General features: G+C 44.7%; 1 protein-coding gene across 1 annotated transcript; it reads left to right on the plus strand.

Annotated features, from left to right (window-relative positions):
- Positions 1 to 7,199: 7,199 nt before the first annotated feature.
- pim3 (Pim-3 proto-oncogene, serine/threonine kinase) lies at positions 7,200 to 10,913 on the plus strand. The gene is made up of 6 exons (XM_053862256.1): positions 7,200 to 7,591; positions 7,671 to 7,780; positions 7,867 to 7,917; positions 8,040 to 8,403; positions 8,897 to 9,073; positions 9,338 to 10,913. Exons 1-6 carry the CDS (start codon positions 7,504 to 7,506, stop codon positions 9,553 to 9,555), a joined length of 1,008 nt encoding a protein of 335 aa, XP_053718231.1. The 5' UTR covers positions 7,200 to 7,503; the 3' UTR covers positions 9,556 to 10,913.
- The last annotated feature ends 1,755 nt before the right edge of the window (positions 10,914 to 12,668 follow it).

Raw genomic sequence — 12,668 nt, forward strand, 5'->3', positions numbered from 1 at the left:
GACTCACTCAGATACGAGCAGTGATTCGCTTAACTTTTCTTGTCCACTTCATTTTTTTCATTCATTATCAGTAGTATTATTATTTTAGTTTTCAATTAAATTAATGGTATTTACTTTCGTTTTTTTTTTTTTTTTTTTTTAGGAAATTCCAATCTCGACTCTGTAAATTACCCAGAGATTATACTTGATGTGTTACACATTCTGCAACTTCATTCCACTACTCTTTTATTTTGAATCACAAGAACAAACTCAGATTTTGGTCAACATTTCCTGAAGTCAAAATCCTGTCCTGCAACTTGAAATCATAGGATTTTATGTTAAATTCAACTATTTTAGATTATATGTCCGTGCCATATCTGAGCAACAGCCACTTCCTGTTAAGGAGTCGAGCTACTTGAGGAACTTTTAATTTAGTGTGTACCACCCGGACGCCTGTGGGAACAGACCAGGTGAGGACAGCCGCTGAAGGGAGTGAGATTTACTTCTCATGATAAAAAGCTGGTGTTTTTATTGCCATCTATGTCAACATTCAAGACTGGCACTCCCCACAGTGTTTTGGTCGCACTAGGTCACACATGCTTAACGTTCAGTGTTGTGCCGATTATAGGGACAAGTTCGCTCTTAGCACAACAACAACAATAAGATCATAAGACAATCTTATAACAGTGAAGATTACAAGTGGGCAGTCAAAAAACAGTCATTAGTCATAATCTTAGTTCGCTAGAATGTTTGATTTGTCCTGAAGTCAATCAACTCATTGTTAAAGCAGATTTGTGACTCATGGGTTAATGCACAGTTTGAATGACTTCTTGTTTTTTAAAGGTAACACCCTGCTAAAATACGTTTTTGTCAACCCAGAAAGAAGAGAACGTTCTTCAGTGGAACCAAGACATCTGAGTGGGTTCATGGCTGAGTCCCAAGGTCTTTGAGAAAGTCAAATTTAAAAGAACTCTCCATCCGAATGACAATTCAAAAATATCCTCCTGAGATGCCGTTTGAGGAATCTCAGTGTGACCACAGTTTGTTGCAAAATGCATTGGTGACTCAAGGGTTAATCATAATGATAAGTGACATGCACGTCTTACTGATTCTCAGAAATAAAAAATGCTGCACTGTAAAAGGTAAAGGTCTGCTCAGATTAAGATATCAAGGTGGTACAATTTCAGACGTGCAGGTGGAAGCCAGCTCCTCCGGTCCAACTCTGCCCTCCACCCTTCCCCCCTGCTCGGGCCGTGGTCCTGCAGATTTAAGGCTTTGGTTTCAGCATCCTCTTAAGACTGGGATGGGCTGTTAAAAGGATCAAGACGGTTGACGGAAGTTCAGCACTTAGCTAAAACGTCCATGTGCACTGTAAATGTGGACTTTTCACTGGTGGAGTTAAAAAAGGGAGGGGATGGATGGGAGGTTTGAAACAGAGCAAGCGGTTGAGAGGACTGGTAAATAATGCTCTGTTAATAAGGATCAGTGTGAATCACCATAAACCATTTACTGTTCAGTAAAACCTGCTTTGGGAGCTGAAATTGGGTCCATCCCGCAACGGAGCCTGTTTGGAGCCAAACCTGTGAAAGTGGCAATGCTTTTTTTTTTTTTTAATGTCCTTATAATCGCTTTATTCTTGAAGCCTGAAAGAGCTGAGCTAACATAATAATAGGTTGCTTGTACCCGGAGTGATCAAACGGGATTTGTTTTTTCTTGAAGAGTCGCCCTGCAGCCTGTTCTGTCCCTTCTCAGGCAGTCGATGTAAACACAAGTCATACATAAGTATCACTGATATAAATAAATCGGGTTAAAGTCTTGGACACGTGAGGCGTCGCAATTGAAATATTTGGCTGAGGGTGAACGTGTGTGTGCGCTCACATGGTGCGTGTCAGGAGCTGAAGACTTATTTGAGACAGCAGTGTTTCTGTTGTGGACTCATGAGTCAGCACTTTCATGTCAAGCTTTTATACATCAAGATAAATCACAAGAAATACAACGTGACTCTTGAACTTTAAAATAACTACGGCAAGGCACTTCATAACTGTTACGCTAGGGGTTTGTGAGTACTGATGTCTTATTAGATTATCTCATGAGTCAGTTATCCACTGACTCTACTTCTGCTAGCAGGAAAACTCAATCATTGCCTTTATTACAAAGTTTTGTCGATATCGTGTGTAGGCATTTAACATGACTGTTGTGGGGTGGGGAGTTGTGCCAAAAGGACAGAAGAAACTGTCTCATCTTAAATTTTGTTACTATACAATAAAAACAAGGAGAAAAAAAGTGTCATTACATCATGATGTTTATGCTTAAAATATGCTGTTCGATTATGTCATATTTCAATTTCAGATTACGATTCTCAATACAAGTCATAGAAGCACCTTTTTCAAGTTTTTTCAAGTTTGTTTTTTCCCCCCAAATCACTGAATTAAGGGCAAGAAGTACTCTTAGTTTATCTTTTTAGACATACTATTTAATATTTCACTTAACATTTGATTATAATTATTAATATTTATGGGGAATGAAAACTTTTTTTTTTATCTCAATCGCACTAAAGCTGAGTTAACTAGCGATTAATGGAAAATTAATCACGTTTAAACATGTTGTATCTGTTCTAAATGTATCGTAAGGGAAGGTTTTATCAACACAAGAGGGACCATACAAAATGTGCGATTAAGAAGAATCGTGAGTTTATTGCGATGAATTGAGATAAAATTGTGTTATCTATTGACAGCACAAAAAAAAAAAACCCAAACAATTTCTATAGTAGTTTTGAACTGACTTCACAAGGGCCTGACTCCTAGTCTATATGGTGGCGTTCCACATCATTGTGTGTGGTTTGTAGTCATTTGATTCCATTTGTGATGTTGTGCGAAGATTGTTCTCAAAATAGTCACCATGTGGTCACATCAAAACTTTCCCTGCTCTGGTGGCAGCACGTGATAATTATGATGGCTGACTTCTATTGTGACCGACATTCCTCCGTTTGCCTTCGCATGTGATCGTAAATCACACAACAGGAAACACATGGCAGCATTGTTCGGCAAGTCCAGAGCAAGTTTGTCATGAATGCTTTCCAGCGGAAATATTGTAGCCTCTCAGCCAAACATGTAACACGGTAGATTTACTGCTGATGACTGCATGACAAAAGCCAGGAAGTAGAAATAAATACATTTACATGCTGAACAATGGAGTCTGAAATCACAGTTTTCCACAGTCTTGTCCTGCTCTGACTCCTCTGCGCACGATTTATCTCACTGTAGCGCTGAGGAAGGAGGTGCATCGTGCGGACTTTATCAGACAGACGAGCAATAAACAGAGAAGAAGGTGTGAATGAAACAGAACGTGCTAATGCGCAGTTATGCAAGTACCAGATTACTGCTGACGTTACATAACGTAAAGACAAGTCGGTAATCCATATAGTGACCCGAGCCACTTCTGTGGCTGCAAGCAGGCGCCCACAATAGTGCGACACGGTGCTCCGTTACTCGAAGTCAGGCCTCAATTGGGCTTAGTATTCAGGAAGCAATTTTGGAACGTGCGGCAGATAAATTTAACTGAGAGCGACATTATAAAATGAAAAATAAATCTCCTAAACACATGCTGAGGATTGATGTTGATATGAGTTGTGTTGAGGAATGCATTCTCACTCACTGACTGCTTCTTACTTCAACGTTGTGTCCAGCATTGTTGTTTCATTATTTGTTGGGTCAATTCCATTTGGTTGTGTTAAGTATTTGACATTTTGTATAGGGACTTTACTTATAGAATTATTCATTTATTCACAGTTACCAGTGTATTCTTCTTTCTTGAATGTAAATTAGTGTTACACTCCACTTTTCATCATACAACAAACATGTAGTACTTCGTTGTGTAAATGCCATATTGATTGATTCTTGTTTTTGTTGTACTGTTTAATGCTTTGTTGTTGCATAACAGTGTTATTAATGTATTCATCAATTTGCTGCTCTATTTTAATCATAGGGATTAGTTGTGTTTATCATTATTGTTGTGCTCAGTTATTGCTAGCTTTTTCAAAGATGGTCGACAGCGGCAATGAAGTGATTCATAAGTGAAACTGGAGCTGAATTTAGCTTCACAGCTGCACCAGACAGAGGCTCTGGTTCCCTCTGTGTGGAGGAGAGACACACAAATCACAGGCGCACCTTGGCTACTAGGAACAAAACAGCAGCAAACATTACTCAACTCCGACCTCCTCGCCGCTCCATGTCCTCGGATCAAAAAGATGGGTGAGCATAAATACAATCTTGGGTGATGATGATTTCCCTGGAGAGCTGTGAACACACCGCACACAGAACTGCAACATTGGTCCGCAGCTGGACTCTTATCGCAAAAGCCGACAACGGAAAGAACGACACCTTTGACCATTGTTTTACAGTTCACTTCTTGTTTTATACGGTTGACTGCTTATTTTGAAGTTATTCTTGTCTAATAGACTCATTGTCTAATCCTTCAAAGAACACCAGTGCTCTCATCTAGGAAAGTACACTTCAGTATCTGGACCATTCAAGCTGTTTGTTTTGAATTCTGTGCAGCTCTCTGAGCAGCTCCTCTTTTTAATGCCCGCATTCTTTCATAAGCTACTTCAATTTGAAACCAATATTTCCTGCTGAAGTTCAACAGTTCAGATCCGCTCAAGAGCAGAGGAAATAGTAAAAACGCCTGTAGTTATGAGCTTGAATGAATTTTCATTTCTATGGCTCTTCTCCAAATGTTCCCTCGTCTGACTTGACCTCAAGACGCACTCAGCGCTGAGACAGCAGCTTCGGGAGAACGACACACAAAGCAGTTCCTCGGCCGTTCTTCATTTCAACTGGTAGCCTCAGCAGGTGTCCTGATGTGAAGCCTGGTTTGCCCTTCACACGCGTGTGCCCGGGTGAAGTGGCTGTTATGATACCATGTGTGAGGCTGATGATGTACTGGACGCCATTCAAAACCTACTGGACGCCGTTCAAACACTGGTGGTGAGTGTGGAGCGACGTGTTCTTGGGGTCATAGCAGAACATGACACCACAAGCTCAGTTAATATCGTCCCTCTGTCATAGATTCAACAGTTTATGGGGATGAAATTAAACTAAAATGGACACAGTTGCTTCTTTGTGTCTCGTTCCGACGGTTTCCATGGTTACAAAGTCACTGCTTAACTTCTGAATGAATTTTATTTCACAAGTGCTGAAATAAAACTCTCAAGTGTTACAATCATTGCGAGTGGAGTTTTTAAAAAGCCTCAATGAAATCAGGCCTTGTTCGAGATGCAAGTTCTCATTTTAGATAGTGTGAAAATCAGAAATGTTTTGGATGGAATAAGTTGGGGAGCCATACTAAACCCAGGAATTTCATTTTATGGCTTCTATGTTTTATTGCCTACATTGTTTTTTCCACATCTGCTGAGCTGTTGAACATCTGCTCCTATTTGGCAGCTGTTCTACTCTGAGTCTCTCCAGGTTGACTGAGCTTCCCATCCTTTAATAGGAAATCCTGACACGCTACATATGTAACTCATTTTATAGCGCAGCCACAGCTGAGCATAGACATCTGGATTCAACAGTGGTGACTACTCTCCATCCTTCCCTCACTCACGTAAAAGCCCAACATACCTTGACTTCTCCACCTGAGAAAGAATCACATTTCCATTGAAATTCCACTATTCTCTGGTGAAGGTGGTACCAGACTGTCGGGTGCAGGTCCACATCACTGCTGCATCACAATTGGCAGTCGAGCCCTCCAGTGAGAATAAAGGGTTTCACTCATCCTTGTCTGCATAGCTGAAATCCGGACGCTCTGACCCCTGGTCAGAGAAAACAGGTTCCTGTACCCAATACTCAACCCGAGGAACATGGTCATGTTGAAGTCCACAAAACAATCCTGAAGCTGAGGCCAATTAACATGTGCATCTCTGCAGGTCGGCACTGTGACTGCTGTGTTTGGGTCATTTACATAACCATGCAGTCGACGGGCCCAGGTCGAGATTAGGCTTCCTGGAACTTCTCAGATGCTCCTGTTTGGTTAGCGGTGACTCAAACGCCCACAAACACTCACATGTAGGTTATCGGCAACAGAAGATAAAAAGTGGAAAGTTCATCCTGAGCCAAGGTCATGTCAGATGTGTAACAGTTAAAAAGTGGCCTGAATGGAGCCAGCTGGCTTCACAGAGATTCAGATGATGTTTTCCATGTCTTCCTGTTATCAGCTCTTTTGTTTTCAAGCTTGTGTGTGTGTGTGTGTGGTCATGGCAGCTGTGATCAAGTGTTTTCTTACAGTATTTCTGCTACATTTAAAAATACTTTATTCTCTGCGGAAACTACACTGCTGCTTTCTTCCAAAGAATTGCTCCCATAATGCTTCAAAACGTTGCATGTTCCATCGCCGGAGACCCTCATCTCAACCGAAATATAAGCGGTTTTGCAGATCATTTCTTTCTTTTTACTTTATTTTAATTACTATTATTATTATTAAACATTGCAAAACACTCACTACATGCATCAGAAGTCAACCATGTTTCTCCTCAAATAAAAGGCAGCTCTTCCATGGCTGACTGACAACAACCAGGTACTGACCACTGCAGAGCTTAAATGCCACACAGACCCTGAAGCCTGCATGTAAACGTATTGAATACACAGTGATGAATATGACTCATATCGCACCTAGTGAAGGCTCACGTGCCCATCAGAGCAGGACTCGTTATTAGTGAATATATCGGGGATAAACGTTGCTTGTTATGACCCAGCGTGTGTCTCACTGCAGAGGAGGGAGGCGTCTCGAAATTGCCGCCACGTGCACTCAAACGTCTGCTTTATTACAAAAACTTTCACCTGATTGGCCCAAAAACGAAAAGGTGTATTTATATACGACACGCGATTGGCCAAGCTACGAAGAGGTGTATTAATATACGACACCTGATTGGCGGAGGGCTCCTCTAGTCTGTAGTGAACACAGTGCAAAGCATCCAGACAGGAGATTCATGGGCGTCTCGTACTATTAAAAAGTAGTCCGTGCAACATAGCGATATTGCTGATCATTTAAGCCACTAAACTAAATAATTTAGTGCGTATAACGATTTTGTCGTTGGTAAGGGTTGCGGGGATTCAAAACTATCCTGCCTGGAGGTGGTTTTTGACAAAGAAAAGGTCGAGTTGTGTTGGTGGCGGAGGGATACGACCATCACACCGCGAGTCAAAATATTGGCTCGGGGAGACCGCGGCAGAGCTCAGACAGCGGCCACTCTCCTGGACGTCAACACGTCGCTCAGTGGCTTCCAGCTCACGCGTCAGCCGCTACTCTTACGAGACAAGTCGGAGGTGTTTACCGGACCCACGCGTGGACTCTTATTCCTTGGATCTATTCGCTATGGTTCAGATTTAATGCCGGTTTTCCAGTGTGCGACTCCACGGTCGTGACTCCCACGGGCGCGGTGCGGCGGAGTTGGCGCACTGCTGGGCACCGCTTCTCCTTCAGCTGATCCCGCTCTGTCACTCGCACCATCGGAACCGTCTGGCTCTGAATATGCTGCTGTCAAAGTTTGGCTCATTTTCGCACATTTGCAACCCCACCACCATGGATCATCTCCCCGTGAAAATCCAGCTTCAGCCGGGTAGGTAGTGCGCGGCGTTACGGGTTTTGTTTTTTGTTGAGAAAGCGAGATCTGTGTTTTGACAACCGCTTTATTGTAGTGAAACAGGAGAAGGAGCCCTTTGAGAAGGTTTACCAAGTCGGCTCTGTTTTGGGAAGCGGCGGATTTGGGACGGTGTACGCCGGCAGTCGGGTGTCAGACGGCGCGCCGGTGAGTGTTGTGCTCCGCCATGAAAGTGACCTTTAGAGTGTTTCGTCTCGGAGAGACGCTAAAGTGACGGCTTTGTTGCGTTACAGGTTGCTGTGAAGCATGTTGCCAAGGAGCGAGTGACCGAGTGGGGCACACTGGTGAGTAGGACCGCTGGTTTGTTTTGGTGACGTGCCCCGGCTCGAGCCCCCGGAAGGCGGGGACGCCGACACGCGAGCGCCCGGCGACTCACTCGGCTCTCTCGCTCTCTTTTTTTTTCCAGAACGGAACCATGGTGCCGTTAGAGATCTTGCTTTTAAAGAAGGTCAGCTCGACGTTTCGGGGAGTTATCAAACTGCTGGACTATTACGAGCGAGCGGACGGTTGGCTCATCGTCATGGAGCGACCGGAGCTCGTCAAGGACCTTTTCGACTTCATCACCGAGAAGGGCGCGCTGGACGAGGACACTGCGCGGGGCTTCTTCCGCCAGGTGCTGGAGGCGGTCCGCCACTGCTACAGCTGCGGGGTGGTGCACCGGGACATCAAGGACGAGAACCTGCTGGTGGATCTCCGCACGGGGGAGCTCAAGCTGATCGACTTTGGCTCGGGGGCCATCCTGAAGGACACCGTCTACACCGACTTCGACGGTGAGAGTCCGCCCGCTTTTCCCTCCTGCACGGCTTCAGATGAAAAGTGCCCTTCACGACACAGAGCTGTGACGCAGTAGCTTGTTTTCAGTGGAGGGTTTCCTCCTCCTCCTCCTCATCACCGTCGTCATCATCATCATCATCACCAGAGCAGATATAGCCCATAATGATACACAGTATATATTCGGGATTAGTGTTGTTGTGTTGGTTTTGTGAGTCACCGTTTGTAGGTATTAGGTCAGTGCCACGTAACATCTGTTTGTTGTGAAACCCGAGACAGGTCTTCACGTGATGGGATCACATTGCAGTCTCTTGTGTTTGGTATCCCAGGTTCCGCCTTCCAAAGAGGGAGGGAGGGAGGGCGGGTGAACTACACCTCCCTCCCCTCCTTTCTTTCCTATGTGACTCAGCCACTTTGTGTCTGGCACATGTTTAGTCTGATTTTCTGCGTCATCTAACCGTTTTTTTTCTCCCTTTTTTTAATCTCTATTAGGGACGAGAGTGTACAGCCCTCCCGAATGGATCCGCTTCCATCGCTACCACGGTCGCTCGGCAACGGTGTGGTCGTTAGGTGTGCTCCTGTACGACATGGTGTGCGGAGACATCCCCTTTGAGCAGGATGAGGAGATTCTCCGGGGGCGGCTGTACTTCAGGAGGAGGGTTTCAGCTGGTGAGTGAACCCACAGACCCCCACAAGTAACAAGCTGCAGACTCTGCTGCCCCCTAGCCTCAGTGGTCAGTAGGACATCAACTCATGAGTTTCATAAGAGGTGAAAAGGTTGAATTTAATGGCTAAAATGACTAACTACATTACAACGAGTGACTTAATAAAACTACATTTATTTATTAACCCCAGTAGATCCATGTCAACATCACCATCCTGCCTGTAGGATCGTGACGCTCACTTGTCCTCGTCTTCTTCCTCCCCCGCTAGAGTGCCAGCAGCTGATCAAATGGTGCCTGGCCCTGCGGCCGTCGGACCGGCCCACACTGGAGCAGATCTGCGACCACCCTTGGATGAGGATGAGCGCCACAACGCCGCCTGAGTCGCCCCAGACACCGGAGGACCCTTCAAGCAGCGACGAGATCCGCCTCAGGACCATCGACACAGACTCTTCGTCAAGCACAACCTCGAGCAAGGAGAGCCTCTGATGGACTCTGAATAAGACTTCATGGGACGGGGGGGGGGGTCATACTGGAGCCACCGAGCTCGCAACTTTATTTTCCTCTTTTGTAGGGAATTATTTATAACACACCCCCTTCTTGGTTTCATTTCACTCGTTTCCTAACTGGGAACTTTTTTTTTTCCGTTTGCTGTACGGGCAGTCTTACCAGCGTTATTTATTGCCCCCCCCCCATCCATCCCTTACCCCTCCTATTAACTTCTGAGCTGCTGGCGAGGCCTTCCTGCTCAGACACGGCTGCTCTCATAGAGCTCGGAGATGAACATTTTATTTAAACGTTTTGATTTTGGAGTGCCTTTTTTTTGGAACGCTGCTTTTTTTTTTCCTCGTGTGGGTGGGGTTATCTCAAACCATTTTTTTTTTTAAATGGGAGGGGGGTTCCACTCTGATGGAAGGAGGTCAGCGCTGAAAAGCCAACCAGCCCCCGACCAAGAGGCTACAATAGCATTAGAATAGAAAAACAATGGGGGAGTTTACGGGGAGGTGGGAGGGGGGGAATCTATAACAATGGAATACTTGAAACACACCCGACTCTACTCTGTATCACTCTCTTTGAAGCTGCTCTCTCACTCTATAGCCTGAACAGGTGTTTTTCAGAAACTGGATCCTGTCTCCTCTGAATGTCTAACACACACACACACCTCCACCCCTCTGCTGCCCTCGCTCCTCAGGGGAGGGGGCGACCTCTGCTCTCCCGCCATCTCACTGCTCTACACTACGTGGCCCCACCCCTCTGGCCTCCCTCTATTTGGGGGAGTTCGGGGTGTGAAATGCACAATCAATGCAATATTCATACTTTTTATTTTAAAATATTGTACAGCGTGGATTTACTCTTGTGTGTATATTTTCCCTTCTATTTGCATTTTTAATTTATTTGTACACATGTAGACATTCCACACTCTGTGGTTATTTATTTATTTATTGTCTATGCTTAAACCCCCTGTTTTATTTAAATTTTTCTTTTTTTTCACATTTCCTTTTTGGCCTTTTTATTTTGCATTCCTACACCCCCCCCTTTTTTAACTTATCGACAAAATTATGGAGAATGTGGAGGATGCACTGACGCAGTTGTCGATAAAAAGCAGAATAAAATAAGTTTACTTCATTTTTCCAGAAAGAGCAATTGAATGTTATTTACCTACTTATTGAAAAGATGTTCTGACGGCGTCCATCCCATCCCATTTCGTGGGAACGTTCGAGAGTTCATTTCGACACGCGGCCTCACGACTCCTCAGATTTTTGTTTCAATTTGGCTGTTTATGGCTGTGAGGATGGATATTGCTATTTTTTGATACAAAAGTTTCAATTAAACTCCTGTTTTTATGTACAGAATGGAGCGTCTGTTTTTCATGTTTTCAAAGCCTTGCTTTCAAGTGAAAAAGTGAAATACACATGTCATGAAATCAATGCAAATTCTTATGAAAGGTAGTTGCACTTTTGATAATTACAAACTGTACATCTCCTGCTAGCCACAACATTAGCACTTGGTCATGTGTACTGGTCAAGTGTCACTCGGCAACTAAGCAGCAAGCCTAGTACCGTTTTGTGTTTCCATATCCAGTACAAGACATCCCAAACTTCCTTGTCAATTTGCACTGTTGGCTCAGACAGGAAGGTACATGTAGACAACCAGGAGGGCGTCTCACATCGCCGAGTACCTAGGGCACCTAGAAGAATCAAGTCAATAAACAAGATTCTGAGTCAAAAGGTCACTAGACCCAACCAATAGTAAACAAATTTAGTAGCCAATTTCACACCCTGTCCAGGGTTAGGTCCTGCTAACCAGCAGTCCAAAAGTTCATCGGTGACTGTGATATGGCAGTGATAGTTTGGAACTCGAGTGTGGGATGCAAAGGCAAAATTAGCTCATTCTTTCAACACCTAAAGTCTCCCATCAGACCTTGAGACAGATTTCTGTTGGGACAGGCCACATTTGTCCTCTAACCTCTGCACCGATCAAGTTGACTGGATACGATAGGCCAGGATGGGGTTTCATTTCTACAACGTGTTTAAGGACATAGAAAAAGTTGGTGATCAACCTTGAGGAACCTTGGTGGTGGCAGCAGGGACCACACTCAGTCAACGTAATGAAGACGTAAGGTCACCTTTAATTTGATGTCTCTGACTGTTTCCTGCCTGTATTGAGTGTCACTTCCTGTTGACAAACCATCATGTGACAATCCGTATTTGAATTATGGGCATTCGTCATCCTCAAATAGATGGTCGATGCAATCCTAGCTTCAGTCCGAATACGCACGTCAGATATGATGGGAGGTGAAGCTTGTGCCTCCAATAATAATAACACAAGTATGTCACATGACAGCGGGCGGCGGAGACATAGTGGGAGCCATTAGCTGGATGACTGTCTACAGAGACCGCAGGGCTAATTGGAGGCAGATGTGTGTGTATGGAGGGACACCAGAGAGAGACGGTGCGTAAGAGAGGGAATGTGAGGCACGGTATGCATCATCTCACACGCGGAAATACTACTAATTGCTTTTCCATTTTATGCCTGCTGCTTGACTACCTAGCTTGCAACCACCCGAGTCACTCCATTATTGGATGCAGGAAGTTTGTGACTAACCGCGCCTGGTGATGATGCGTGCGTGGTTTACAGGAAGCAGCAGCCAAGCGTCTTCCTGCAGAGGTACCGCCCCTCCTGGTGGATCGTGGAGCATCGCTGGATCATGTCCGTGCTGCCAATCTTCTGTAGATATCGATCAGTTGTCTTGCGTTGAGGCTGACTGGCTGACTACATATCACAGATGCCTTTATCTCTTTCTGTCTAATGCTGCTGGCATTGGTCACTTCTCCTCGTGACCTTGGAGTTCTGGATACAGACGGATGGGCCAGTCATTGACTGGGCTTGGCTCACTCCTGATGCACGATCATGATATCGTGGTCCCATCTGTGACATCTTTTGGTGTAGAGGGCAGGATCAGTCTTTTTGAAAACTGGTCTCAGAGTGGTCGAATTTGAAAACGTCTCCATCTGCACTGCCAAACCAACCCCCATCTCCCTGGGCTTTCAATCTAAAAGGGCTAATTCTGGAGAAACTTCTGACCTTGTTGGAAATATAAA

The sequence above is a fragment of the Synchiropus splendidus genome, chromosome 4, assembly GCF_027744825.2.
Source record: "Synchiropus splendidus isolate RoL2022-P1 chromosome 4, RoL_Sspl_1.0, whole genome shotgun sequence".
Taxonomy (NCBI): domain Eukaryota; kingdom Metazoa; phylum Chordata; class Actinopteri; order Syngnathiformes; family Callionymidae; genus Synchiropus; species Synchiropus splendidus.

Coding starts and splice junctions, on each gene's coding strand:
- pim3 (XM_053862256.1), top strand. CDS start 7,504: ATGCTGCTGTCAAAGTTTGGCTCATTTTCGCACATTTGCAACCCCACC. Junction 7,781..7,866: donor GGGTGTCAGACGGCGCGCCG/GTGAGTGTTGTG, acceptor GTTGCGTTACAG/GTTGCTGTGAAGCATGTTGC. Junction 9,074..9,337: donor CAGGAGGAGGGTTTCAGCTG/GTGAGTGAACCC, acceptor CTCCCCCGCTAG/AGTGCCAGCAGCTGATCAAA.